Source organism: Phaseolus vulgaris, chromosome 9 (genome assembly GCF_000499845.2).
Source record: "Phaseolus vulgaris cultivar G19833 chromosome 9, P. vulgaris v2.0, whole genome shotgun sequence".
Taxonomy (NCBI): domain Eukaryota; kingdom Viridiplantae; phylum Streptophyta; class Magnoliopsida; order Fabales; family Fabaceae; genus Phaseolus; species Phaseolus vulgaris.
This window is the reverse complement of record NC_023751.2, coordinates 7,924,559-7,950,681: the sequence shown is the minus strand read 5'-3', so window position 1 is coordinate 7,950,681 and position 26,123 is coordinate 7,924,559. Positions and strand designations below refer to the sequence as shown.

Below are 26,123 nucleotides of genomic sequence, written 5' to 3'. Positions count from 1 at the left end.
AAAATTGTCCAAGTCTCACTAACCATTGTTGCTCCTTTTATCTACTCAAACGTCTCGTCATTCATCCCTTGATGGATGAGATACAAAGCCTTATTGTCTTTCTTGTTCTTTCTTCTGATCACGATGCGCTACTCGTTGCGCATAAGTTGTATTAGCAGCTAATGCAGACAAAATTGCAAAACTGATCTTATTCATTTTGATTTACTCAATCATATATATAATAAAATTATAATTACTATAAAATGATCATTAATGCAATATAACGGTAAAATAGTTTAAGGGTAATAAAATCAGAACTAATAACCAACATGATTTGTTAAGAAAATCTATTTAAATATTTAAATTCTAAAAATATAAATAATAAAACTCAATTGAAATATTATAGTAATTAAAATTATGATTTATTAATGAGAATAGAAAATTCATTTAAATATTTAAATTTTAAATTATAGTAGTTCAGATTTTAATTTATTAATGAGAACAAACAATTATTTAAATATTTAAATTATAAAAATATAAATAATATAATTCATATATTATAGTAATTTAGATTTTGATTTGTTAACGAGAATACAAAATCCACTTCAATAAAATAATAATATAATTATTTTATTAATGTAATTATTAATTTTTTATTTCATTAACGAATACCATTTTAATTTTAAAATAATTGTATCATTCTTAATAAAATAAATAAAACGAGTAATAATGTAATTATATTTAAATATTTTTTTATTTTTATTTATTTATAATGATAATTTTATATTATTTAATTAAATAAAATATACAGAAAATTAAATAATATTTTTTTTACACAAACGTATAATCTTACAATTTATATATATATATATATATATATATATATATATATATGCACTATTATTTAATTTAATTTAAACGTATAATATATTTATAATAGTACCTCTGGTGTCCGGATAAATAATAAATAATTAAATTATTCCTTAGAATTGCCATTCATTATTATTTTACTATCAGAATTAATAAAATTTAAATAATTCCTAAAATATAATTTTCACTAATTCTTAGTGCACTTTTTGGAAGAAAAAGAAGAAGAGATAACTCCTTTCATAAAAAAAGTTCACTCTCCAAAACTCGTTCCAAAAACTGGAAATTTTATTAAAAGAAATTGTTCCGAAACCTATGTAATGTGTTTCTGAAAGGGATTTTAATATGTTTTATAAAATTTATTTTAAAAATTCTAATCTGAAAATTCTGGTTTGGAAATTTTGTTACGGAAATCATGTTCCAAGGATAACTCTTAAGATACTTTGATAAATTGGTAATTTAAAAATTATGTAGGTGCATTTAAAAATCATAGGGTGCAGAACGAAAATCCACAAGTCGTTGAATACAGGAGCCCAAATAAACATGGGCTGGAATTATGGAACAGCCCATTTACTTATGAAAGCATAAAAGTCCCCTGTGTTGTTTTCGTACGAAAATTACAAAACCTTCAAAATCTTTTCGTTTGTGAAAAACAATACAAAGAGAAAAGAAGGGCGTGGAGTGTGAGCATCGATACAGGATCTGAGGAAGATGATCATCCCCGTTCGTTGCTTCACCTGTGGAAAGGTATTAATTATCTTTCTTCCTCTTTTCATTCCAATGTTCTCGTGCTCAATCAAAATTAGTTAAACAAGTTGGGCCTTTTTACGCTTTTAGGGTTTAGGGTTTTGTTTTCTAACCCTCAATCTCGTTCCCTTTCTCCGATTTAGGTCATTGGAAACAAATGGGACACCTATTTGGACCTTCTGCAGGCAGATTACAGTGAAGGGTTTGTGCCCTATCTCCTCTCTTTTATTCATATTCTTTTTTAAGATTAATCCAAAATTCTTATTCTGCAGTGATGATTATACATTTTACTATTGCGTATGTTCTTGATTTCCGCTAGTTTTTATATGTGTATGTATTAATATTTAACGTAATGATGGATTGCAGAGATGCTTTGGATGCATTGGGACTGGTTCGATATTGTTGTAGGCGCATGCTCATGACCCATGTTGATCTCATTGAGAAGCTACTCAATTACAACGGTAATTTCTGTTCCCTCTATTTTATTTTTTCTGTGTCTTCATTTTCTACTGTTATTTGCTCTTTGCTGAACTGAACTATATACATTTGGTTGCAGCTCTGGACAAGTCCGATCCCAGTTAAGGAATGACAAATGACATGGTTCTGTGTATTCCGTGCCCCGTGAACATGTATCAGTTTTATAGTTTTTTGTTTTAGTTAATTGTTTTGCTACAAGCAGGTCATGTTTTCAGGTCAAGTATGTTTGTTATCTGTTCTTAAGACCGGCTATGGCAAGACCCAGTTTATGTGAATTTCTTATATATTGTTATGACAGACCAAATTTTTGAAGAATGTCGAAATTGATGCCAATGCATGTTCTAAATTTGTTTTTAGGAACTTTGCTATTTGATTTACATTGCTTGTTGCAATTTAACCTGTATATACAATGCGTATAGAATTTATTTGGGGATGAGTTTATGAAAAGAGATTTGATCAGATTGGCTTTGAACAGCTCAAGCAGCATCTACCATAAAATGTGGTGAACACAAGCTAGCAGTTTTATACTTTTTGGTTGGGACATTAAAAATTCACTGTTATGAAGTGTTTAACACAATTTCAGTCAACCAGAGAATGCGAATTAAGAAAGAGGATGTTGTTCTAGTCTTCTATTCTTAAATATCTACTATATCCAGTCCTATAGGATGATTGGTCTTTTTAATTTAGAAATTTAAGACAATTTTCTTTGGTTTCAACAGCAAAAACTATTTTGGTAAACTCATTCTAGTATTTCCTCATTACTGTTATTAGGGTATGCATTTATTTCTTTTCAGAAATGATTATTGTTGTCTAACCCATTAAAATGATTTTTTAATAAAATAAAATATTAAGATTGAAATTTATATATATATATATAACAAAAATAGTAAAAAAGTATCGAAATAAAAGAGGACTTATAACTAAGCTAGTTGTGATAACTTTTTCTATTTGGATGATATGGCGTATGAGGAATTATGCTCGTTTTCAGGATAAGATTGAGGTTTCTAGGGCTATTTTGGTTATTAAAGACTTAACTTGTCTAGTGGGTAATTCGTCTAAAGCTTCAATGAAGAATGATATGTTTGATTTCAATGTGCTAAAGTTTTTTGGTATTAACACTCGTACTGGTAAAGTTCTACGTCCTGTTAGATGGGAGTTTCCTTCACCAGGCTGGGTAAAAATTAACACTGATGGGGCTGCTAGGGGATATCCTGGTCTTGCTACTTGCGGAGGTATTTTTCGTGGGAGTATGGGGGAATTTATTGGAGCTTTTTCTGCGTTTCTTGAAGTTCAGACTGCTTTGGTTGCTGAGTTTTATGGGGTTATACATGCTATGGAGGAAACTCAAAAGATGGGGCTTACTGCTTTGGTTTGTGCTGTGTTTACTGCTAGGACAAATGTTCCTTGGATGCTTCGTAATCGATGGAATGCTTGTCTTAATTACTGTGGGAAAATTAGGTTTACAGTTACTCATATTTTTCGTGAAGGAAATACGTGTGCTGATAAATTGGCTAATTTATGATTTTTTCATAGAGAACCTTTCCTTTGGTATAATAGGCTTCCACCTTGTCTGTTCTTAGAATTCTTTATGAATAGGTATAGTCTACCTATGTATCGTTTTTGTTAACATATGGGTTTTGGTCTAGTCCCTCCGTATTTTTGTATTTTTTTTTCATGTGATGGTAAATGATTGTTGTTACTTGAGGTGTCAGCCTAGCTGAGATCTTAAGTGGCATAGTGATACTTAACATTAAAGCTTTTATTTAAAGAAGAGGAGGACTTATAAAACACCACATCTCTTAATTATTGTTATGAAGGTGGAAAGTGAAAAAAAAAAATTTAAACCAAATATTGTGTGTATATATAAAAGGGATTTTTGAATTTTGATGTAAACATTTTATATTTTTATTTCAGTATCAATTGTATTTTAAAATTAAGAAAAAAGAATAAACTTTTATAAGAACTAATTGCAAATACATTTTATCGATACAAGACATTATAAATTATTTACACTTTTCTTAATACACAGTGTACTATAAATAATCATTATTTTTTTATGTAACTATTATCGTTAATTTTATTTATTTTTTGAACATAGAGGAATAAAGTGTCTTTTTTCCCACTGGTATAATACAAAAAAGAATTAAAATAATAAATAATATAAGATGCAATAAATTAATTTATTAATATATATTTTTTTATATTATTATAATATAAAATTACTTATTTCAAAATTTTAATATTTTAAAAATAATTTATTTTAATATGTTTTTATATTGAAATGCAATTTTTTGTTTATTAGAATTTTATCATAAATTTTATTTTAGTATAAATTTTATTTTAACTCTAACATGTATTTTTTAAAATTAGTTTTACAGCAAAATATTATCTAAGTATATTAATATAAAAATGTTCTATTATATTAATTAAATTACTTGCAAACTTTTTATATAATTCTCAGTCGTTTGATCAAATAGCTCAGCTTTTCATTCACATTATTTATGTTTTGTTAGTGAATTTAAGATAATGAATTTGAGGAGGAAGTGAAGTTGTTTGTTAAATAATGTGAGAAGTAAGATTTGTGAGTATTATGATATATGTAAATAAAATTTTATTTTTTTAATTGATAAAAAAGTAAAATTACAAATTTATTTTATATTTTAAAAAAATTAAAAATAATAAAAAAAAAAAATTACTTGTGAATTTTGGATTAGAGTTAAAATTATGGTTAAGTTTAGGTTTAATATTAATGTTAGAGTTCGGGTTAAAAATTGAGATTATGATTTAGAATTAGAGTTAGGATTAGAATTAAAATAGATATTAAAAGTATGATTAGGGTTAGTTTAGGATTGAGATTAAAAGTATGGATTAAAACTATAATTAGAGTTAGGGTTAGAATTAGATTTAGGAGTTGATATTTAATATTTTTATTTTTAATATTATTTTATTTTTATTATATAATATTATATAATTGCTTATATAATATAGTCCATTATATTAAATTATATATATATATATATATATATATATATAAAATCAATTATATTATATAATAATATTCTAAATTAATAATATAAACAATTTAGTTTATATATTTATAAATAATTATTTATTTAAAAAATATTACATAATCAATTATATAAAAGTGATAATCGATTATTTTGTCATATATCTATATAGAAATTGATTTTTATATATGTATACTCAATCTTTTAACTAGTTTTCTTTCCTCGTTTCTTCATGTACGTGCGAGGAGGAAGGAGTTTCATACTTTATCCACCTTTTTGTCTTCACAAATACATTCACATCATTGGGTACTAACAACATACTTATCTGCAAATTCATCTAAGTGAACAATACTTGTATGGATGCAAATAGTGGCTTAGAAATAACAACAAGATCTTTGCGGATTTTTCTATCACCATTTTTATTTCTTAAGTAAAAATTTATCATCTTGCCTTTCTCCATATTTAATAGGTATACACATTTTTGTTAATCCTCATTCTCAATGGATTTACTCATATCCACAATATTAATTATTAATTAAATATTTTTTTATAAAAAAATATGATATCAAATAAAAAAATGAGATAAATTTTTTATCGTGTATTGTAAATTTATGGAACTAGTTGATTTAATGAGGATTATCTACGTGCTTTCTGAAGTGTACAATACATCATTTGAATAAAACCACAAAAAGTGAAAAAAAAAATATAAATTGTATAGGTTATCCATCAAAATATTTTAGTAATTTAAATTGATATGAATATCATGGGTAACAAGTATTAAGTATTGTAATAAGTAAGAGAATAGTATACAAAGTAAAAACAAATACTGAAATGACTATAAGAACAAATGTAGAAACATAATAAAACAAATATATACATATTCTTACCATCCTTATATACTCTCATATTTACCAAACTCCCATATATATATATATATATATAATTTTTAAACTATTATGCTCAAAATCTTTTATTATAATACTTTAATTTGGTAAATTAGTTAATTTGATATATATATTAGAATTTGAAATAACTTATTTTAGTTGCTGCATATTATTATTAATAATAATATTTAATCTTAAACAGTGTTATAATTAATAATAATGATGATAATAATAATAATACCACAAATTTTTGACAAAGAAAATTTGAATCAAGCAGGTTTGGTTTCCCTCCGCAAATCTTCAATTGTTTTGTTTACGTGGCACATGACGATTGGTTGTTTACTTGACAAGGTTAACGTTATAATTTTAGTAGTCGCAGATGTGTAGTTTCAACCATAAGAGAAGTTTGAGCTTCAATTTGGGCAGTGGCCATTCCATTTTCGCTCTTCCTTTCTTCTCTTTTCCGAGATTACTTCCTTCGACTTCGAAAGAGTATAATGAAGAAGACAAGTCGCCGATCCAATCAAACGAGTCCAGTCCATGCCTCATCTTCTGAGCCGAACGAAAAGCAAATCTACGAGGAGAGGATTCGTAACCTCGAGGCACAAAATGAAGCATATCAGGTTCGTCGTCTCGTTAGTACCGATAAAATTGCTTGTTATAGGATCTGAGTTATCAGATGTTTGTTCTTACTAAGTTGATTGAGTTTAGCATCAGTGTTTGCGTTTGTATCGGAATAGGTTTATGGTTTTCAATTTTGAAATGTAATAATCTATCGCTGGAATGGAAAGCGTGTTCCTAATGTTGAAATATTTCGAGTTTTAGGAAGTTAATTGTTCAATTGATTTTTGACAACTTTTGTACAGATTATATTGTTGATCTGAGAAGATTTTAATGAATCTGACAAGCTATTACTGCTGCCTGTTATGATGTTGAGAGGAAGTTACTGTTGCTTATTCGCGTGCTGTGTTGTTTGCAGATTGAGATTGCTGAACTAAGGCATCAAAAACTGGGGAGTGATTCGTCGAAGAATGGAGTTGAAAAGCTTAAGAAAGAGTATCTTCAGAAGTTGAACTTGCTAGAAGATCAGGTAAGTTTTTATTTGTTTGTGTGTGGTGGAATGGAATTGTTTTTGTTGGTGTGGCTGTGATTTGTGGTTTGTTTCAATATCCTGCTGTTTCAGGTTACTGAATTGAAGATGAAACTAGGTACTCGGTCCCAGTTTTCAACTCAAAAGAAAAAGGTCGACGAATCAACCAAGCAGTTGCAATTTGAGATTCAAGGCTTGAAGGCTCAAAAGGTGTCATTTCTTTTGTGGATGAGTTCTTTTATGAACTGTTGCTTTAGTTCTTATCCGTCGCTCTTTGCTTTGCATATAAAATCAACTTGTGTCTACGTACAGGTTCAACTGCAATGTAAGATAAAGTTAGAGTCTGTGCAATTTAGATTATGCAAGGCTCTACTTGAAAAAGAGATTCTTCAGGTATCTATTCAGAACTTAGTTACATTCTCTTGCGTCCAAAATTTCGAATGATTTACGATTTCATTGATAAAAAAATAGGTGTTTTTTTTTCTTTTAATTGACTTATGGGGTATATATTTGCTGACATATCAATTGTTCACAGATCTAGCTGTTGTATTTAGTATTTTCGTTCCCGTTAGCATTTTTATCTTACGAAATATTTTTGTCTTAGCTTAAGAAAGACGGAAGGAGGAATGAAATCAAGATCCAAAGTTTTCTGGATTCAAATGAGAGGCTTAAAATGGTTGGTTCTTGTATTATCCTCACTGCTTTTATGTCCTTTTATTTGTTTTGGTCGCTGCTACGGTAACCACTCTTCTCTCCATTTTTTTTATCAGGTATTACAGCGGAAGACAGAGGAAGCTTCTGCTGCTACTAAAGTTCTAAAACACATGATAGCAACTCGAAAAGCTATTTCACATAGATCAACTGGTTAGAAGACCTGAATACCTGTTTCGTTTTTACTTTATTTGTGTTGGCCCCATCGCATTTATACCCTCTTTTATTGCCGGTTTTCATGTAGGTGCTAGAAGTAGAAATGGTGAACAAATTCAGGTAATTTTAAATCAATTGAAAATTCCAGTTCATAGGTGCTATTGATGAGGGCTGTATGGTTCATAAGTTTTGCTGAGTGATGACATGTGTTACCAACCCCTACTTATTTCCTTACAACTTTGGCTGAATCTTTCTCATAGATCCTTACAGCAGGCACTTTATTAGTTTTCCTGAAACTTGTTTATGGGTCCTTATCTATGATATATTTGACTGAGTGCTATATGGTTCATATATAATACATTTTACTTCCTCCTACACATTTCCCTAGGCTGAATCTTGCTCACAATAGATCCTTTATTATAATGTCTTTATTTGCTCCATTATTAAGGTTCGTGACCCGTTTTGTTGATTTTATCCAGTAATATTTTGTCCATCCTCTATCTCCTTCGTATTTGTTGTATAGATTTGATGCTTTAAGTTACCATTTATGCTCTACTGCAGAATATTATTTTTTATTGTTTGAACTTAATCAGTGGTTTCTTCCTTTGAAAATGTATATTGAATGGGTTTGATTACTGTTTAGTAGCAGTGGTCTAATTTATTAGTTAGCCCAACATACTAAAATATCATCAAAATGTGGCTGGTGCAGGATGCCGAAGAAGAACTTGATATCACAACTAAGTTACACAAGTTATGTTCACAATATGAATCCAAAATGGAAAAGTAAGTCCTGTGTCATTTCTCTCTTCTCTTGTTTTTTTGCTTATGCCCTTTTTCGCAGGTCTTTCAACTGTTCAACTCTGTTGCTCATTTCATATTTTATTAACTTTTCTCACTTGTATTTATTTAAATTTAGTAAGGATGAAATGTACTTCTAACCTGACAATTGATTACTAAATACTTTTTGAAAGCTAGTGTAATGGTGTGTATTTATGTATGTTTCTTTTTCTATAATTCATGTATGTTTATGTATGTTTCTTTTTCTATATATATGGTAGCAATGTTTACATGACAACAACAACTGTGAGCAACAGTAGCTTCCAGAAGTTGAGTAGTGAAAAAACTTATTTAACTATATGGAAGCTAGCACAAGTGTTTCGGATTTTACATTCCTTTAGTATGATATGACTCTAATGTTAGCATATTTTTTGGTTTGAAATGTCTAAATAAGTTAGGGATAAACATTGTATCCATCTAGTTCATTTTTCTAACATCGAATCCTTGTGAGTTCAGGTTTGAGGAGGAACATCCATAATAAATATTCCTAATTCTATGCTGCTACTACCTATTTTTGAGTCAGCCATATAATAATGAACTAGTTTTCTGATTATATGATTTGTAAAACAATCTTTTTCATGTCTCATTTTTCGGAGTATGCTAGTATTTACTGGGTGTTTTTTCATGTCTGCATGAACAGTATAGAACTGAATAGCTTTTTTGTTCAAGAGCATTCAAAATATAAGGATTTCGGATTGATGTTAACAAAATTGTATAATTTGGTTATGTTGCACCATAGTTTGCTTGGAAGAGTATTCATGTCAGTATAATTTTTGTGAAATGCATATAAAGAGCTCCTACTCTAACAATTTGACATTGTCAGGATGGCTGGAGAAATTGTACAGCTGAGGGAAGAAATTGAGATGCTTAGGCAGGAAAAATTAGGGTGAAAACCGTTACTCAATTTTCTTTTGCAGCGTTGAAGACTTGAATTCTACAATATAGTCCCCTTACTAATTTAATATTTTGTTTCAAATTTTTGTTACTTCAAGGTCTCAGTTACAGGAGGAAGAGTGTGACAGCCTGGAGAAAGTTCATGACATCCAAGATCTGAAAGAGCAAATGAACAGCCTTGATTGTCTTCTTAGAGAATTACAATCGCGGAAGGAAAAGCTTGATGTCAAGGATAAGAAACAGGTTGAGTCATCGACATCAAATTATAACTGTACTAGGAATAACACGATGCAAAGTTACAACAAACAATTTAGTATGGACATTTCTATTAAAAGATTATTAAATACACTGTTAATTTCTTACACTCTCGACATCTAATCAGGGGGACCTGGTTCTGTCTCATCTCTCTGAAGAGACTAATGACAAGAAAAAAATGGATACACCTGAAATGAGCAGTGCAAGTGAAAATAGTGTTAAGACGGAGAGAACAGCTGGGGGGCTCTGTTGCTCATGCAGTAAGAAGTCGTTGTGCAAGACTAATAAATGTAAATGCCGATCCGGCGGTGGGAGCTGTGGAGCATCTTGTGGCTGCACACGTTTTAAGTGCACAAATAGGGAATCAAACCAATTAGCTGGAAAGGAACCGCTAAAATCGAATAACACAGAATGTTCTGTGGACGAAGATGGAAGTATGATTGCTTCTGAATGTGCTAAACTACTCCAGAGTGCACTTGTTCTGAAACCTGCTAGTTGCCAGGATAACCCGGTGCCCACAAAGAAGCCATTACGTGACATTCAGAACTCCATGGTACTCTACATCTAAAGCTCTTTGCATTTATTACCTAATTTGATGACCTTCCTTAGATTTCCGACTAGCTTACTAAGCCATTGGACAATATGATTGCAGGTGGGATTGGACAATCAGAAGCAGCAAGGAAAGAAAAAGAAAGCGCGAAAACCAGTAATTCAGCTAGTCACCAAGGACCAAATATCTTCCTCTCCAGAAAATAGCAGCAGTACTGAAACATACAAAATTGAAACTCGGGAAAATGATCCAACAAGGTTTGAAAAGATGGCAAAACCAGTTAAAGACAATAATTCTGGCCTGTCAAATGAATTGGCCACATCCATTACTGATGCAGTTGGAGTTCGACGTTTAAGAAATCCACCCCGACAAGCCAAATCTGTTGTCGGGAAAGAAAGCTACTAGCAGCTGCAAGTATACTTTCATTTGTTCTTCCAGAGCGTTGTGAAAAATCTTGCCAATGCTGAATTGACGAGTGCGGTTAGGTTCTTTAATTTGGATCTCATTAACTCCATAACGTGGTTTCGTAAAAGATCTCACCGAAATTAAAATTGAAGGAGTCAATTAGTGTTGGTCGCCTTTTTAAGGTTTTCCCTTTACAACATTCATTGTTTGTTTTTCTATCGTGTGAAAGCGTGAGTGTCGGAAGTACCTAATTTGGTTTACTAACCAAGTGCTCCCTGATTTCTTAATTAACTTGTATACATCTTTTTTTATAGGCTTAATCATTTTACATGAAATATATTTTTGTTTTGGTTCGTATGTTAATCTGTTTGTATTATTATTAATTTGTTTCACTTGAGAAGGGAAATAGAGGAAAAAAGTAGTGAAACAAGAAGTAAAGACAAAATATGAAAATATACATTGTTTGGACACAAATAATTGCAAAATAAACTAAAATTAAAAATTATGAGATTATTTAACTTTAATTATAAAACATACTGAAGGTTAGCCGTCTGTTCAAGCAAATAATTTTAATATGATGATAATGATCAATTTTTTTATAATATTAATTGCTAAATTCTAAAAATTCATAAAATATGGTAAAAATATAAAGTAAGAAAATACTAACACATAAATAAACGTTAGCCGTCTGGTGGCTAAAGATGATTTTATTTCATTAAATTAAAAGCCACACCATTTATCACGCTGAAATTACAGTCGAACATGTGGTAATGTAAACTGCAAGATGTGTGGGTGGCGTTTTCTACCTATTCAGAAACCCTGACTAATTTGCATATAACACCAACACAATTCAAAATACTCAAAAGTATCATCTTGGCGGATTCCAGAATTACGCGTTGCAGGATCTTTGGCATCCGTAATTACTCCAAGTTTTCGGGATTGGCTTTCCATGACAAGATGAGAATTTCATGACAATCAGGATAGTCTTCACTTCATTTCAAGTTTTTTCATCCAATAGTCAATTTGGCTGGCAACACATGCTGACCCGGTGGAGCCGTAAGAGACAAATTTCTGGATCGCATTTTCTACTCCAAGAAAATCATACACGTCCTCTTCAAAGACTGGATTTATACTTCTTAGCTCATCAAGACTTAAATCCAGCAGTTGGCAGTTCTTCGATGTACATAAAGCAACAGATTTTCCAGCGATATCATGAGATGTTCTGAATGGCACACCCTGAAATGTAATGTGAAAGAAAAATAAAGAATGAGGCTTGCATAACAAATAGAGGAGATAAGATAAGTCTTCATTTAAAAATTTGAAGTTGAACATTAAAGCAAGCAGCCATGGTACAGATGCACGATGACTTGCAACAGAATATATAGAGACATACACACAAAAATAGCCCTCGTTGTTTAGACATCTAATTCTGAAAACTGTATAGACTGCTAACAGGGGAGCATGTAATAAAGACATGAGAAGCATTTCACAAAGTAGTTTATTAAATTAGTATTTGAAACATGATAAGATGTAAAATTTGTAAACATTTATTTCCTTCATTCAATTGGATTTTGGGGATGGGGATGGGGGAGTGTGCTTGATTCTGTTTTCTGTTGAAGCACAGGACCTTAGGATGGGGGAATAGAGATGAGTTCAAACCCAAACTTGGACAGTGACATGCACATTGGTTTTAATATATATATATATATATATATATATATATATATATATATATATATATTGCACCAGATGGATTATCTTGTTTTCAGTCACATTTTTTATAGCAGACAGATAGTTAACTCAGATAAGGCAAACCAATAAATGGGACTGACCTTATTAACAAGATAATCGGCAAGTGTGGTTGCATCAAGATGACCAGCAGGTAATGCCTTTTGTATTCTTTCCCGGTTGAAGGTAATATTGAGAGCAAATTCTGCTGATACCTCAAGCATCCCCAATATAGTTTTAACGCTGTCAAATACTGGTTCTTTGTCTTCCTACTTCCACAAAGGAACTTTTTTTTAGTGTATCTCAGACAAAACAATGCAGAAATAAAACAAATGAACTGAGGAACACACCATGAAAGAAAACATGCAATTCAAGAAAAGTTACACTACACTTTGTTTTTACATTTTAGCTACCTGCAAATCACGGTTGTAAGCATGAGGAAGACCTTTGCACAATGTGAGAAGAGTAACCAGGTCCCCTATGACTCTGGCAGACTTCCCGCGAACAAGTTCCATTGGATCTGGATTCTTTTTCTGAGGCATAATACTACTTCCAGTTGAAACAGAGTCGCTTGGTGTGATAAATCCAAATTCCTCCGAAGCCCACAGTACCCACTCCTCACCAAGCCGAGAAAGATGCACAGCTGTGATGGCATTAGCAGAAAGAAACTCCAGTACAAAATCTCGGTCCGAAACTGCATCTATACTATTTAACATAATACAAAATCAGTTAGCATAGCACGTAAAGAGATGTATATAAAACTTGACACCAATCAGATGGTAGGTTAATTACATAGATTGACTTCACAAAAAATAAAATGAAGTGAAATACCTGTTCCTTAAAGGAGCTGTAAATCCTAAAGCTTCTGAAGTCATGAATCGGTCTATGGGAAGACCTGTACCAGCCAAGGCACAAGCCCCTAAGGGGCAGAAGTTCATCCTAGCTCTACAATCTACCAAACGCCCAGCATCACGCTCAATCTGCAAAATAAATAATAGTTCTAAAACTATATCCAAATATAGATCACCTCCTTAATTAATTGAATAAATTTGATAGAACATACATTTTCAACAATTACAATGTTAAACACATTTTCCAGCAGAGTTTAACCAGAAAATAAAAGCCTGATGGCTGGTAATCCAATTTTAAAAAAACAAAGAACAAAACACTTCACATAGACAGTGCTGACATAAATATAACAACACCATTCATTTGTTAAAATCCCTCTCCTCTCCTATTATTAACACGAGATATTTTAAAGTTGGCGAAACACATACATTGGATCAACAACACTGTTTTCTAAAGAAACTCCACACTACTCAACATCAATTTCTCATCTAAAATCTATCAAGTCATAAAAATCATTTCTGAAACAAACACGTACTAAATATAAAAAAACAGAAACAGCCAGGAGATTTTTCCCATCCTCTTCTTCCTCTATTTAATCTAATCCTAAGTGCTCAGGATACAAACACCTTCAAATGTTCAAATATGCTCAGTGGACAAACAAATATAAGAGAATAGAAACCCACTTTTCCAAAGCAGTAAACAAACAAGGCCTAAACTACGATCAAACCTCCTCAACATAAGCCAAGAGAAGATGCTGCAGCAAAACGGGCTGCGCGCGCTGCAAGTGAGTGTAACCAGGAACAATGAGACCCTCGTTCGTCAAAGCCAGGGTCAGCAATGACACCTGAAGCTGCTTCATGCTCACGAGGATCCCGTCGATGGCGTCGCGGCACCAGAGGCGAAAGTCAGTCAAAACCTGATCGTTTCTACTCCGAGCGGTGTGGAGCTTCTTCGCAGGCTCACCAATGATGTCGGTGAGCGCAGCCTCGATGTTCATGTGCACGTCCTCTCTGTCAGCTCTCCAATTGAACTCTCCATTCTCAATGCGCCTCTCTATTTCCTCCAAACCTTCAATAATGGAGTCTCTGTCGCTCTCGCTTATCAAACCCTAAACAAAGAACAGTGAGTGTTTTGTTGAACGTTGAATTGGAAGAGTGATCGCTTATTTTGTAACTGACCTGGTGAGCGAGCATTGACGCATGCGCTCTGCTCCCCTTTATGTCTTGCTTGTAGAGCTGCTTGTCGAAGGAGATCGACTCCGTGAACCTCTCCACGGCGTCTGTTACGCCCTCCTTGAACCTCCCTCCCCAGAGCTTGGCCTCCTTGGCCTGGGCCTGGGCCTGGGCCTTGGCCGGAGACGGTCCCATTCTCGGCGTGGCGATTCTGCGTGGCGGAAATGCGCAGTAGGATTGAGTTGCAGAGAGCGCGTATCGAGAGGAGGAAGAGGGTGCTGAAGTGAAGCTTGAATACAGCGTAGCTGTGAAAACCATTGCTGAACTTCAGATTTCAGGGTTTTGCAACTGTAACACACTCCTCTCCCACTCTGCGGTGTGCCTTCAATATATTTCTTTACCTCTTTTTCATATTACTTTATTACTCCCAACAAAAAAGCACTTCACACTTCTAATTATTTTTTATTATTCCTCAAAAAAAGAAGAATAATTATTATAATCAAACTTTAAACTCGTCAGAAAATGAAAGCTATAATTTTATTTCCGTTTTAATTATATTAATTCATTGTACCATTAAATAAATATGGTCGTAGAGAAAATATTAATAATATATTAATTTATTATATTCTTTTATATAATAATATATGGTCAATTTTCATTTTAAATATAACTGTAGAAAAATAATTGATATTAATATAATACATATAAGTTTGTTGGTGTTATAGTGAGACACTTGTTAACATGTTAACTAAATACAATCACAGATCTTTTAATGGGTAAAAGTGGTCTTACTCCTTCAAAAATTTCTCTTTAATTTATTTAAATATATATATATATATTAAATTATATTTTGATTTTCTAAAATTCTATTTTAAATTTTGAGTTCTCCAAAATTTTAAATATTGTTAGAGATGACATAGATAATAATAATAATGTGACATGTATGTGTTTTTAATTATTCATTTTATTAGTGACATTCTTTATTAAACCTAATTTAAGTTAAGCTAACAAGTAAAACAATTTATTTCTTACAAGCATTTGATAAGAGTCATACTTTAATACATTTTTATTTACACTTCAACCTTTTAAAACTTAACAAAAAACAATATAAATAATATTTGACTGGTATGATTTAGGATCTGAGGACATATTCTATGCTTATAAATCCTTGTATAAGATATGTTATAGTTAAACCACTATTCAATTTCCAATAACTAGCCTATTATCTGTATTTAAAAAATGTAATATTTAACAAGGTATACAAAAAGTGTTTTAAAAAAGGAAGAAGGTGTAGTAAAAAGTAGATTAAAAAATATGGAAAGGTATTAAAAGATTTGCAAAATATGAAAAGCTATAAAAGTTTAAAAATGAAAAAGCATAAAATTAATTTAGAAAGTTATAAAAGTTTAAATAGTTTAGAAATATGAAAAAAAACAAACAAAATTTAAAAAAATTCGAATTAAAAAATATGAAGTATACGTACAACTAGTTTGAAAAGTATAGAAAAAACATAAAATAGTTTAAATCTAGTAAAAAAAAGTATACAACTAGTTTAAAACTATACGAGAAGGTGTACACATATTTTGAGAAAAAAAAGTATAAAAAATGTTTTCAACAGTATAAAAGGTATAAAAATAGTTTATAGAACATGGAAAATAAAATAAAAAAGGTTTAGAAATAGAATAGTAATGCTTTATAAGCTATGAAATATTATACAGATATTTTAAAACTTTTGAAAAAAAATAAGTAAATAGTTTATCAAATATTAAAAGGCATATATATATATATAATTTTAAAAAATATGTACAAATAGATTTTAATACTAAAGTAGTTTATGGGCTTTTAACTTTTAACATACAAGTTTCTTCAATGAGCTTTTTAGCTAGTAATTTATAGGTTATTTGATTTTTTTTATCATTATCTTTTGGTGTTTCTCACAATCGAAATGAGGTGGGTAAGTTAAAGGATATTCTTGTGTTCTCATACAATATCTATAAATTTTTGGTTTAAGAAGTTTTATTGCATTTTTTGGATTTTGTTTAGTTTTATTTCACATGGTCATTCTTTTTTTATATGTTGATGGCGTGATAATAGTTAGATATTATGTGTATGAGATTATAGAGTTAAGATTGCACTTGACAAAATAATTTGAAATGAAGGATTCAACTATTTTCGATAATTTTGTTATATATTCTTTTAAATTTTATCTTCTATCTCAATCTAAGTATATTGTCACTATTCTAGTACAAACTCTTTCTTATACCGTATATATTGACACTCTTATTTAATTAAAGACAAAATATAATAGTGTCATTTATTTGTTCATTCTATATTATTGTACTATTATTAGCAATTTAGTATATCTCAACATTACATGTTGTAATATTGCTTATGTTATGCATGTTGTGAGTCAATTTATTATTTCTTCAATTACTTTGCATTGGAAAGTTGTTCTCCACATTTTTAGATATCTTTGAGGGTATTCACTTTCTTTCATTATTTTTCCTTAGAGTTGTGTGTTTATTCTAATATTAATTATGTTAGTGGACTTATTGATCATAAGTTTACTATATATTTTTGTATTTTATTAAGAGACTCTCTTATATCTTGGAAGATAAATAAACAATATATTGTTTATCACTAAGTTAAATATCTTGTCATCATTCTAATAACTATTCAACTAACATAGTTGCATGAGTGACAACAACTTAATTTTTCACAAGCATACAAAATATGTTAAAATTGATATTCATTTCAATCATCACATGAAATCAATATATTTTCTTTCGTATTTTTCAACTATGAAAATAATTTACTCTAATTATTTGGTCTAATTTTTATGTTATTATCATATTATGTATTTATTATACCTTATTTTAGGCTCTCTATTAGGAACTATATTCCTCTTCGTTATATATTTTGTTTAAAACTCATAGGATAAATATGTTTTTATCCTATCTTTATAGACAAGATGTTTTATCAATTTATCAATTATTTTTTTCACTATTTTACTCGTATGTTAAATAAGTAGGTTGATTTTCGTATGGTATTCTCCATTCTTTCAGTAAAATAACGTGATTTTTACTGACTTTTTATTTTAATATTTTACAAAAGTTTGAATCAAATACTTAAACTGTTTTCCATTATTTATGTTTAGACTTTTTTTTTTATTTCTTTAAAAAAAATTAAGTGCCTTTATATAATTATTATTCACCAGCATATCATTGGTCTATTTATTAGTAAAGGAAAAAAATGTATCTAAGAGAAAATAATTTATTAAATGTTGCTAGTTAGATTTTTATTTTTTGATAAAAAAATCTTTATTAAGAAAGCTAAAGGATGAAATGTCATGGAAAATAAATTATAACTCCTTTTGAAATTATATTTTTTAATTTTAAAAATTATATTTTGCTTCATGAGAGATTAAGTACCACTTAAAGGCACCGTGAGAGGGGAAAATATTATAACAAAGCCCTCCAAACATTTTGCTCTTCAAAGGATCCAATACATTAGACACCAATAATTGTGGAGAAGTATCCTCCTCTTCATGTCTTCTTTCTCTCTTACCTAAATTTCTTCAACCACCAACAACATCATTAATAAAATTGCAGTTATTCAAATCAGACATTTCGTGTTCCTTAGTTTGCTAATCTATGTACCACCTTATTGGTTTCATTTATCTTCATCACCAAGGTGTGACCTCAATGGGTTAAATGTGTTTGATTGTAACACAAAATAAAAATGTTGCAGAGGGCCGCAACCAATGCATATTCATGGTGGTGGGCAAGCCACATCAGGACAAAACAATCCAAATGGCTGGAACAAAGCCTCCAAGGTATGTATCTCTGTTAGTATTACATAGCTTCATGCTTTCTCTCTCTTAGTTTTCAGTTATCTATCATTAATTCTATCAAAACATGTTATCTTTTTGTTCAACAAAGTAGCAATGTTGTAATATTCACATTTTCATTTCTCTGGATTTCACAAACCCTTCATCATTTAGAAATGATGCAGATTTCTTGATTTGTCCTAATATGGCAAGGTTGTCTGCTTGCTTAAACATGATGCATTTCCTTCCACATATAAACACTTGCCCCCTTTTTACATGTTCACCATTACAGAAGAAGCTTAGAAAAATAAAGCAAAATGATTGTAATGTGAAACAAAAGATAACACTACAATGGCCCGATACATATATGCATTGATGGCATGAAGAACAAGAAGCAGAAAAATAAAGACGATAATCTCATAATTCTCACAACTCCAACCCAATTTTCTTATGCCATTACTTTGTAAAATAATGAATCTGGGTTGGAAAAATTGAACAGATATGGAGGATGTGGTGGCTGAAACCCTCAAGATCATTCATAATGAAGGAGAGTCATTTTCCCAAAGGGCAGAAATGTACTACAGGAAAAGGCCACAGCTGATAGGTTATGTAGAAGAAGTGTTTCGAGCATATAGAGCATTGGCAGAGAGATATGATCATATATCAAAGGAACTCCAAAGTGCCAACCGCACTATTGCCAGTGTTTTCCCACAACAAGTACATTATAGAATAGATGAGGATGATGGTGAAGAAAGTTTCCCTGGAACAAAGTCATCATCTCAAGACCCCAACAATCAAACACGAAAAGAAGGCATTCCTAAGGCTCCAAATATCCCAAAGCATTTTAGAAGCCGATCCATGCTTTTTTCTCCGAAAGGTCCAGCTAGGAGGATTGTCAGTTCTGCAAAATCTCCTCCCATTAGTCCTAGTTCAGGTCTGAGAAAGGCTGAAGCACTAGCAGAAGTTGACAAGCTTCAGAAAGAAATTTTGTCACTACAGACTGAGAAAGAATTTGTAAGGAGCTTGCATGAGCATTCCTATGAAAAGTATTGGGAAATTGAAGACAAGATTACAGAAATGCAGAAAAGCGTTTGCAGCTTGGAAGATGAGTTTGGCATTAATAATATCATAGAAGATAATGATGCACGAGCTTTGATGGAAGCAACTGCTCTAAATTCATGCAAGGAAACCCTGGCTAAGTTGCAAGAGGTAAAGGCACAATCATCTGAAGAGGCTGAAGAATCGTATCAAATGGTTAAGGAAGATCAAGGCAAGCTTAAAATCCTCAGAGATTGGTTCGATTCTAAACATACAAGTCAAGGAGACCAGGGAGCAGAACCAAAAAGCATGGAAGAAGAAGAGGTGTCTAGCTTGGAAAAAGAAATGCATGAGTGTGAAGTTGAGCTGTTGCAAGACACAATCATTGAACAGCTTGATTTAGCTTCAGGTAATTCTCTCACTTTGGCAGAAATGACTGAGAAGATTGATGAGCTTGTAAATAAGGTTGTTACACTGGAAACTGCAGTCTCTTCTCAGACTGGCTTAGTTAAGAGACTGAGATCAGAAGCAGATGAAGTTAACAAAATTATACTCAGCTTGGAAGAGGACAAAGAAAAGCTGATAGAAAATTCACAAGAAACCAAAAAGAAGCTCGAAGAAGTTGAAGAAAAGTTGAGGATAGTTAAAATTCTCAATCAAAGAGTCAAAAGGCGAGACAACAGTCTCCAAACACTCTTTACTAAGGCCAGTTTTGATCTTGAATATCTTTCAGGAAAAATAAATGATGTGGAGCCAGATGAGGAGGGAGAGAACTTGCAACTTCACAAAAACAGAAGTGCACCAGATGATGAACTAAAAGAGGAGTCTGAAAAACCAGGTGATGACACAGAAACCATGAAGGATCTTAAGACAACAGAGGAGGAAAATGAAGATTATAGTGTGAATCTTGGTGATGTTAGAAATGAAGATAACAAGTACAATTTGAAGAAAAGTATTGATTTAATGACTGGAGACAATCCAGAGTTAATTCCTCTGAATAATGATGATTTGTCTGAGCCAAAGAGTAATCTTGACACCGAATCACTTGATCAGGCGACTGGTGAGAAAGATCAAGCTAACTGGAGTCAGATGTTTGCAAGTGGATTAGATGACAGAGAAAAGATTTTGTCGGAATTCAATTCAGTTTTAAAGAACTACGAGGATGTAAAGGGCAAACTCAATGATGTGGAGAAGAAAAATCGGGACAGCATTTTCGAGTTGTCACTTCAGGTAGTCAACCAGTCTGTCTATCTATCTATCTACTTCATTATCATATAGAATAACTTACATGAGCAATGTAATTTCAGAAACAAAAGTCTGGTTGAACTTTGTGCAATTTTACGTGTCTCTCACTTACAAGTAGCTTAAAGACTCTTTATATATATATATATATATATATATATATATATAATATGAGAAGTGCAACATTTAAAACATTAGGATTCTAAAAGCTTTACCTTTCCCTTAATATTTTTTTTCCTTTTTGAATTTGTAACAGCAAATGTCCTTCCAAAGAATAATTGTTAGCATTTGCCAAATGGCCCTAATCCTGTACAAGTAAATGAACAAAAAAAAGTTTTCACTTAATTTTCATATCAGAATTTTAGTCATAAACTAATTATAATTACTCTGAAATTGTTTAATGCCAAGTTAAAATAATAGGTGCAATGGTCAGTGTCGAAATTTTACTTTCTGAAGTTGTATATTAGACTAAGCATTTCCTGCAATCCTGAGGATGTGTATATCTATACTTGCAGGTAAGGGAATTGAAGGACACTGTTGAAACTAAGGAAAAAGAGATAAACATTTTACAGCAGAAGCTGACCTGCTCTGAAACAAATTCTGAAGAAAGTCCTCGCACCACTCTCCCAGATTATAACTACACGTCACAAGAAGCACTTATTGGAAGTGCACCTCATGAAACAGACACAGAGGACACTGAACATCCATCTTCAAACACAGATGCAGGTGCAGGTGCAGGTGCAGTTAGTAATTCTGAAGAAAGTCCTCGCACCACTCTCCCAGATTATAACTACACGTCACAAGAAGCACTTCTTGGAAGTGCCCCTCATGAAACAGACACAGAGGACACTGAACATCCATCTTCAAACACAGATGCAGGTGCAGGTGCAGTTAGTACTTCTGATGCAGATCAACACCAACAATATATTGATAAAAAAACAAGGATTGGCATACTAGTGAAGGTGACATCAAGCCAGCATAACAGGAGGCATTCACTTTCAATCTTGGAGAAGAAATTTCGTTCAGCCATTGATAGATTGCTGGAGGAGAACTTGGAGTTCTGGTTGATGTTCAGCACCTCAGTGCACCAGACACAGAAGTTCCAAAATTCCATACAGGACTTAAAATGTGATCTTAAACACATAAGGGAAATTAATATATCCCAAGAGAACTCAAATATTATACAATCTGAAATAAAACCAATTATTAAACACCTGAGAGAGATAAGAACTGAGTTACTACTATGGCTGGAACACAATGAAATGTTGCATGAAGAGTTACAAAGTAGGCACCCATCGTTGTGCACCTTCCAAGATGAAATAGCAAGAGCAGCCAATCCAAACTGTGAATCAAATATGGCAGACCTAAGTGGGTATCAGGCTGCAAAGTTTCAAGGTGAGGTTCTCAACATGAAGCAGGAGAACAACAAGGTTTGTAGTCAATTGCATGCAGGTGTCGTTTTTGTGAAGGGATTGAAAGGTGAAGTTGAGAAGATGCTACAAGAACTGAGTCAAGAAATGGGGGTTAACAATCACGACCAAATTACAAAACAATCCACAAATCGTCCTAGAATACCCTTGAAGTCTTTTCTGTTTGGTGTCAAAATAAAGAAACAAAGGCAACCGGTCAATGCATGTGAGAGTCCAACAGAGCAGAGACAATACAGTGATCTTGCAAGTTGCAACTGATGATGCCTTTGAATATACCAACTTTCATCATCTTGTATTCAATTATTTGGGGAACTCCATTTTCTGTATAGTTACTATCTCATCATGATTTTTATGTTTTCCTTTTACGATTAGTTTTTGAAAACATTTTGAGATATATACCTTTGGTATCTTTTTTGGTCAGCAAAGACAAAAATTATTAATGAAATACAGGTACTGCACAAGGCATCAGTTGCAAAAAAGGGGAAAAAAGAAAAAAAACTAGGAACCCTTCCCATGCATGAGAGCTGATACAAATGTAGCAAAAGTCAAAGTTCGAGGCAACCTATAGGACTTGGTGGGTACTGCAACCCAAAACACAAAATTAAGTTTCAAATACAGAACACTTTTAAAATGTACTATCGACTAAAAATTATAACATTTAATAGGATATAAATGAGGATAAACTTTACTTAAAGTAGATTTAAAGTAGATTTTATAAGCTTAAGATAAGCTTAGAGTTTACTTTCTTAATAAGTTTAAGTTAACACCTTATATACGTGCCAGCCCAACACCTTGGCTGCCCTCTAACCTCAGGCATTTCAATGAGTTTGGTTTGCTGTTACCAATCATTAACAACTCACGCTTAAACACCCTTGCATTTGTTAAAATATCAATCAATTCCTATCTAGAGAAAGCATTTGTGTTCAGAAAGCTATTAGAGATTTGCAAAATGCAAGCATATATTTGGATTAGAGCTCCACTCACAAAAAGAGAACTTGTTCCTCTTCATCTTCCTATGCATGGACATCCAAGTTTTAAATTTTAATGATTCCCAGACTACTTCCCAATTAGGTGCTTGCTCTCGTTAAGTTGCTGTCTCATTATAAATTTAGATCCCCGTAGCTGCTTGTTAGTTGTTATGAAGTTTGAATAAGTCTTAACTAGAGGTTTGTTAAATTTTTTTAGTCTGTTTTATATTTTAAATTGAGAATATGTGGTGCGGTATTTTTAGCTTAGTTTGTCATTTAAGTTTATTTAATACATGTTGATAAATAAAGAAGTAGTCTTCTTCCATAATATCAATTCCTACATTTTAACAATTCGTATCTGACTTTTATTCTTAAGGGGTGAGCGTGATAATTGAGAGCTTATTATACATACACAAAATGCAATCCGAAACATCCTTTTCAACTTTAGCACCTCCAACCTTTGAAGGTGAAAGTTATAATGTTTGGGTTCTTCGAATGCAATCCTATCTGATTGAGCACTTTAACATAGAGTCATATATGATTTATACAATTACATATGACAAGAGTAGCAATCTAAAGAATAACAATATGAATCATGAAAATGGCCACCAAGAAAACTATTCATCATGCAAATATTTTGAAAAAGAAGGTCATGCTCCTTTTGGATAATGGAGAACACTGGAAGTTGAAGGAGAAACACATTTGTCTGTAGTATGCATTCAATTCTTAGATTTGATTTTTGGTAAGATGCCCCTCTATTATATAATCTACATACTATTAAATTGATAAAATCTGCTCATTAAATTTATTGTAACATGTACACAGACTCATTCTAATGTAACCAAAATATCTATTATGTAAAATAACTCACTTTAGTTCAACCAAAGCTATCTTGTGTAACCAAATCTTTATCTTTTAGACTAAACAACTAAAATATCTATTTTAAACCATTTGGTTTTAAATCATTGGAGTACGAACCAAGTTTTCTCCTTATTCTCTAAAATCTTTATTGAAGAAATTATATCTTTTCTTTGAAGATAAAGATATCAAACTTAAAATTACAACCAGTCAAAACACTTTTAAATACCAAAATATTAATTCAAAAAAATTAAAAAATAAGGAAAATAACCAAAACTATAATTATATCACAGTAAAGTCTTATTAAATAAAAAATTACAACATATTTCTGTAAAATTAAAAAAATAATTAGCAATCACACTTTCTTTATATCCAACTATAATAACAATAACATTTATTATATGTCAAAACAACAAGAGAATTCAACACATAGAGTACAAGAAAGCTGCATACCATAAAAACATCACTGCCCATAAATTTGAATTCTATTTCTTAACTGTGATATAACTTAATATTTTTTTATGGTAGTAACTTCTAAATTAAACTGGTAGAATAATTTATAATTTTTCATCATGTGTTATTTAAATTTTATTGAAAGGACTCCACATAACTTATGTCCCCAGAGGTCTAAATAATATTTGAGAATACAGTATAAAATTAATTTAAAAAAATATACATTACTACTGATTTTATGGTGGAGAAATGAAGTGAGAATGCACCACATAAAATAAAAACAAACAAAAACAAAGAATAAGTTATCCTAAAGAAACACAGAAAGATCGAAAAGAAAAAAAAATGGCAATGTTAGCATCACCCTATGTAAAACTCTCACTGTCATTCCCACCTCCCTCTTCCAAACCCAATCCCCGGCGTCTTTTCATTCTCCGAGCCACCGAACCAGAAACCCCACCCTCTGGTTCGGAACCCTCCGAGCCTGAACCAGATGCCACCGACGATGACTTTGACAGCCGCATCAGTCAGCTCCGCCTCCGGTACCGCAGCGGCACAGGCAAGAAAGCAGAGATCCGAAAGAGTCGAAAGTCAAAGAAAGGAAGCTCCGGATCCGGGTCGAGCGTGTTCCTGCCGCCGGTGGCGCTGAAGGAACCGGTTTCTGGTGGCGTGAGGGTGGAGCTAGGGTTCAGCCAGTATAGCGAGCGGTTGAACGGTCGCATTGCAATTCTGGGCTTGACAGCGCTGTTGCTGGTGGAGCTGGCGACGGGGAAGGGCGTTATCAACTACCACTCGCCGACAATTATTCTGATTCAGATCTATTTTGTGGCTGCGGTTGGAGCTATCTTTGTTAAGTATGAGAAGGAGAAGATCAGTGTTTGGCCTCAAACTGATTCTTCCACAAACAAGTGATTTTTCCATTGTTTTTGCTGATGAAATGTAATTATTGTATGGTTGTTGAAATGAATGTTATTTTGGAGATAAATTGTGATTTTTTAGATTTACAATTGTATTATATTATTATATGACACTCATTCTTATTTGAGATAAATTGAAATTCAAGGTCCTTTTGTGATGATGGTCTTTTCTTAACTAAACTATAGCACGTTGTTCCTACATTCTAGATTAAGCATAAATATTTCATGTTCCTATATTCTAAATCTTTTTCTTTTATTTTAAGCACGGTTGTGATTGTTCTTATTTCCTGTATGCAGAGGATGCAGGTTGCATAAGTATGAAAATGCATTCAATAGATAGAATAAGAGAGTTTATGCGTATAATCCTAAACTATTCAAGTAAATTTGGAAAAACTTAAAAAGTAAATCTATATACTTAAATAGTTTCCACTCAAGTTAATAGTCTGAAGTATTGTTATAGAATATACCTTAAATATTTTAAGGTGACTAAATCTCTATGTATTCTCTAAAAACAATAACTCATGTAGTTTCTTTTACATACTTCTCTTCATTCAAAACTACATATCGTAATTATAATTATTTAAGAAAAATAAACACTTCTTTTGACTAGGTGAATAGGACACTACTGTCAAAAAAAGTTTGTTATGAGTTAGAAAAAATTAAAAACACCCTATCTAAACAAAACCAAACAAAAAACTACTTATGTTCTAGATACAGCTATTTAAAAATATACAAATTCATTTTTTATAATTCTTAATGGAAAAACATTTTATTTCCAATGT

The 26,123-nt window shown here is 31.7% G+C and overlaps 5 protein-coding genes across 5 annotated transcripts; 4 read left to right on the top strand and 1 right to left on the bottom strand.

Moving 5' to 3' along the window:
- The first annotated feature begins 1,445 nt into the window (after positions 1 to 1,445).
- On the top strand, positions 1,446 to 2,403 carry LOC137821251 (DNA-directed RNA polymerase subunit 10-like protein). The gene is made up of 4 exons (XM_068625754.1): positions 1,446 to 1,593; positions 1,737 to 1,795; positions 1,960 to 2,054; positions 2,150 to 2,403. The coding sequence occupies exons 1-4, from the start codon at positions 1,558 to 1,560 to the stop codon at positions 2,173 to 2,175; spliced, it is 216 nt and encodes a 71-aa protein (XP_068481855.1). The 5' UTR covers positions 1,446 to 1,557; the 3' UTR covers positions 2,176 to 2,403.
- A 3,927-nt stretch (positions 2,404 to 6,330) lies between these two features.
- On the top strand, positions 6,331 to 11,223 carry LOC137820272 (kinesin-like protein KIN-4C). Its single transcript, XM_068624256.1, has 12 exons — positions 6,331 to 6,585; positions 6,942 to 7,052; positions 7,146 to 7,262; positions 7,365 to 7,445; positions 7,657 to 7,728; positions 7,823 to 7,916; positions 8,008 to 8,039; positions 8,629 to 8,702; positions 9,580 to 9,642; positions 9,749 to 9,893; positions 10,033 to 10,458; positions 10,558 to 11,223. The coding sequence occupies exons 1-12, from the start codon at positions 6,460 to 6,462 to the stop codon at positions 10,858 to 10,860; spliced, it is 1,644 nt and encodes a 547-aa protein (XP_068480357.1). The 5' UTR covers positions 6,331 to 6,459; the 3' UTR covers positions 10,861 to 11,223.
- A 311-nt stretch (positions 11,224 to 11,534) lies between these two features.
- Positions 11,535 to 15,076, bottom strand: LOC137820273 (argininosuccinate lyase, chloroplastic-like). The gene is made up of 6 exons (XM_068624257.1): positions 14,616 to 15,076; positions 14,165 to 14,545; positions 13,420 to 13,568; positions 13,002 to 13,293; positions 12,693 to 12,857; positions 11,535 to 12,096 (listed from the first exon to the last, which is right to left on the bottom strand). The coding sequence occupies exons 1-6, from the start codon at positions 14,925 to 14,927 to the stop codon at positions 11,848 to 11,850; spliced, it is 1,548 nt and encodes a 515-aa protein (XP_068480358.1). The 5' UTR covers positions 14,928 to 15,076; the 3' UTR covers positions 11,535 to 11,847.
- Positions 15,077 to 18,072: 2,996 nt separating this feature from the next.
- Positions 18,073 to 22,513, top strand: LOC137822826 (protein NETWORKED 2A-like). Its single transcript, XM_068627828.1, has 3 exons — positions 18,073 to 18,444; positions 18,938 to 20,706; positions 21,234 to 22,513. Exons 1-3 carry the CDS (start codon positions 18,351 to 18,353, stop codon positions 22,404 to 22,406), a joined length of 3,036 nt encoding a protein of 1,011 aa, XP_068483929.1. The 5' UTR covers positions 18,073 to 18,350; the 3' UTR covers positions 22,407 to 22,513.
- A 2,095-nt stretch (positions 22,514 to 24,608) lies between these two features.
- On the top strand, positions 24,609 to 25,409 carry LOC137820890 (uncharacterized). The gene has a single exon (XM_068625201.1). It carries the CDS (start codon positions 24,770 to 24,772, stop codon positions 25,334 to 25,336), a length of 567 nt encoding a protein of 188 aa, XP_068481302.1. The 5' UTR covers positions 24,609 to 24,769; the 3' UTR covers positions 25,337 to 25,409.
- Positions 25,410 to 26,123: the final 714 nt, after the last annotated feature.

Coding starts and splice junctions, on each gene's coding strand:
- LOC137822826 (XM_068627828.1), top strand. CDS start 18,351: ATGTTGCAGAGGGCCGCAACCAATGCATATTCATGGTGGTGGGCAAGC. Junction 18,445..18,937: donor GCTGGAACAAAGCCTCCAAG/GTATGTATCTCT, acceptor AAAATTGAACAG/ATATGGAGGATGTGGTGGCT. Junction 20,707..21,233: donor TTTTCGAGTTGTCACTTCAG/GTAGTCAACCAG, acceptor CTATACTTGCAG/GTAAGGGAATTGAAGGACAC.
- LOC137821251 (XM_068625754.1), top strand. CDS start 1,558: ATGATCATCCCCGTTCGTTGCTTCACCTGTGGAAAG. Junction 1,796..1,959: donor CAGGCAGATTACAGTGAAGG/GTTTGTGCCCTA, acceptor GATGGATTGCAG/AGATGCTTTGGATGCATTGG. Junction 2,055..2,149: donor GAAGCTACTCAATTACAACG/GTAATTTCTGTT, acceptor ATTTGGTTGCAG/CTCTGGACAAGTCCGATCCC.
- LOC137820272 (XM_068624256.1), top strand. CDS start 6,460: ATGAAGAAGACAAGTCGCCGATCCAATCAAACGAGTCCAGTCCATGCC. Junction 7,053..7,145: donor TGAACTTGCTAGAAGATCAG/GTAAGTTTTTAT, acceptor CTGCTGTTTCAG/GTTACTGAATTGAAGATGAA. Junction 7,263..7,364: donor AAGGCTTGAAGGCTCAAAAG/GTGTCATTTCTT, acceptor GTCTACGTACAG/GTTCAACTGCAATGTAAGAT.
- LOC137820890 (XM_068625201.1), top strand. CDS start 24,770: ATGGCAATGTTAGCATCACCCTATGTAAAACTCTCACTGTCATTCCCA.
- LOC137820273 (XM_068624257.1), bottom strand. CDS start 14,927: ATGGTTTTCACAGCTACGCTGTATTCAAGCTTCACTTCAGCACCCTCT. Junction 13,294..13,419: donor ACAGCTCCTTTAAGGAACAG/GTATTTCACTTC, acceptor TATGTTAAATAG/TATAGATGCAGTTTCGGACC. Junction 12,858..13,001: donor CTTACAACCGTGATTTGCAG/GTAGCTAAAATG, acceptor TTGTGGAAGTAG/GAAGACAAAGAACCAGTATT.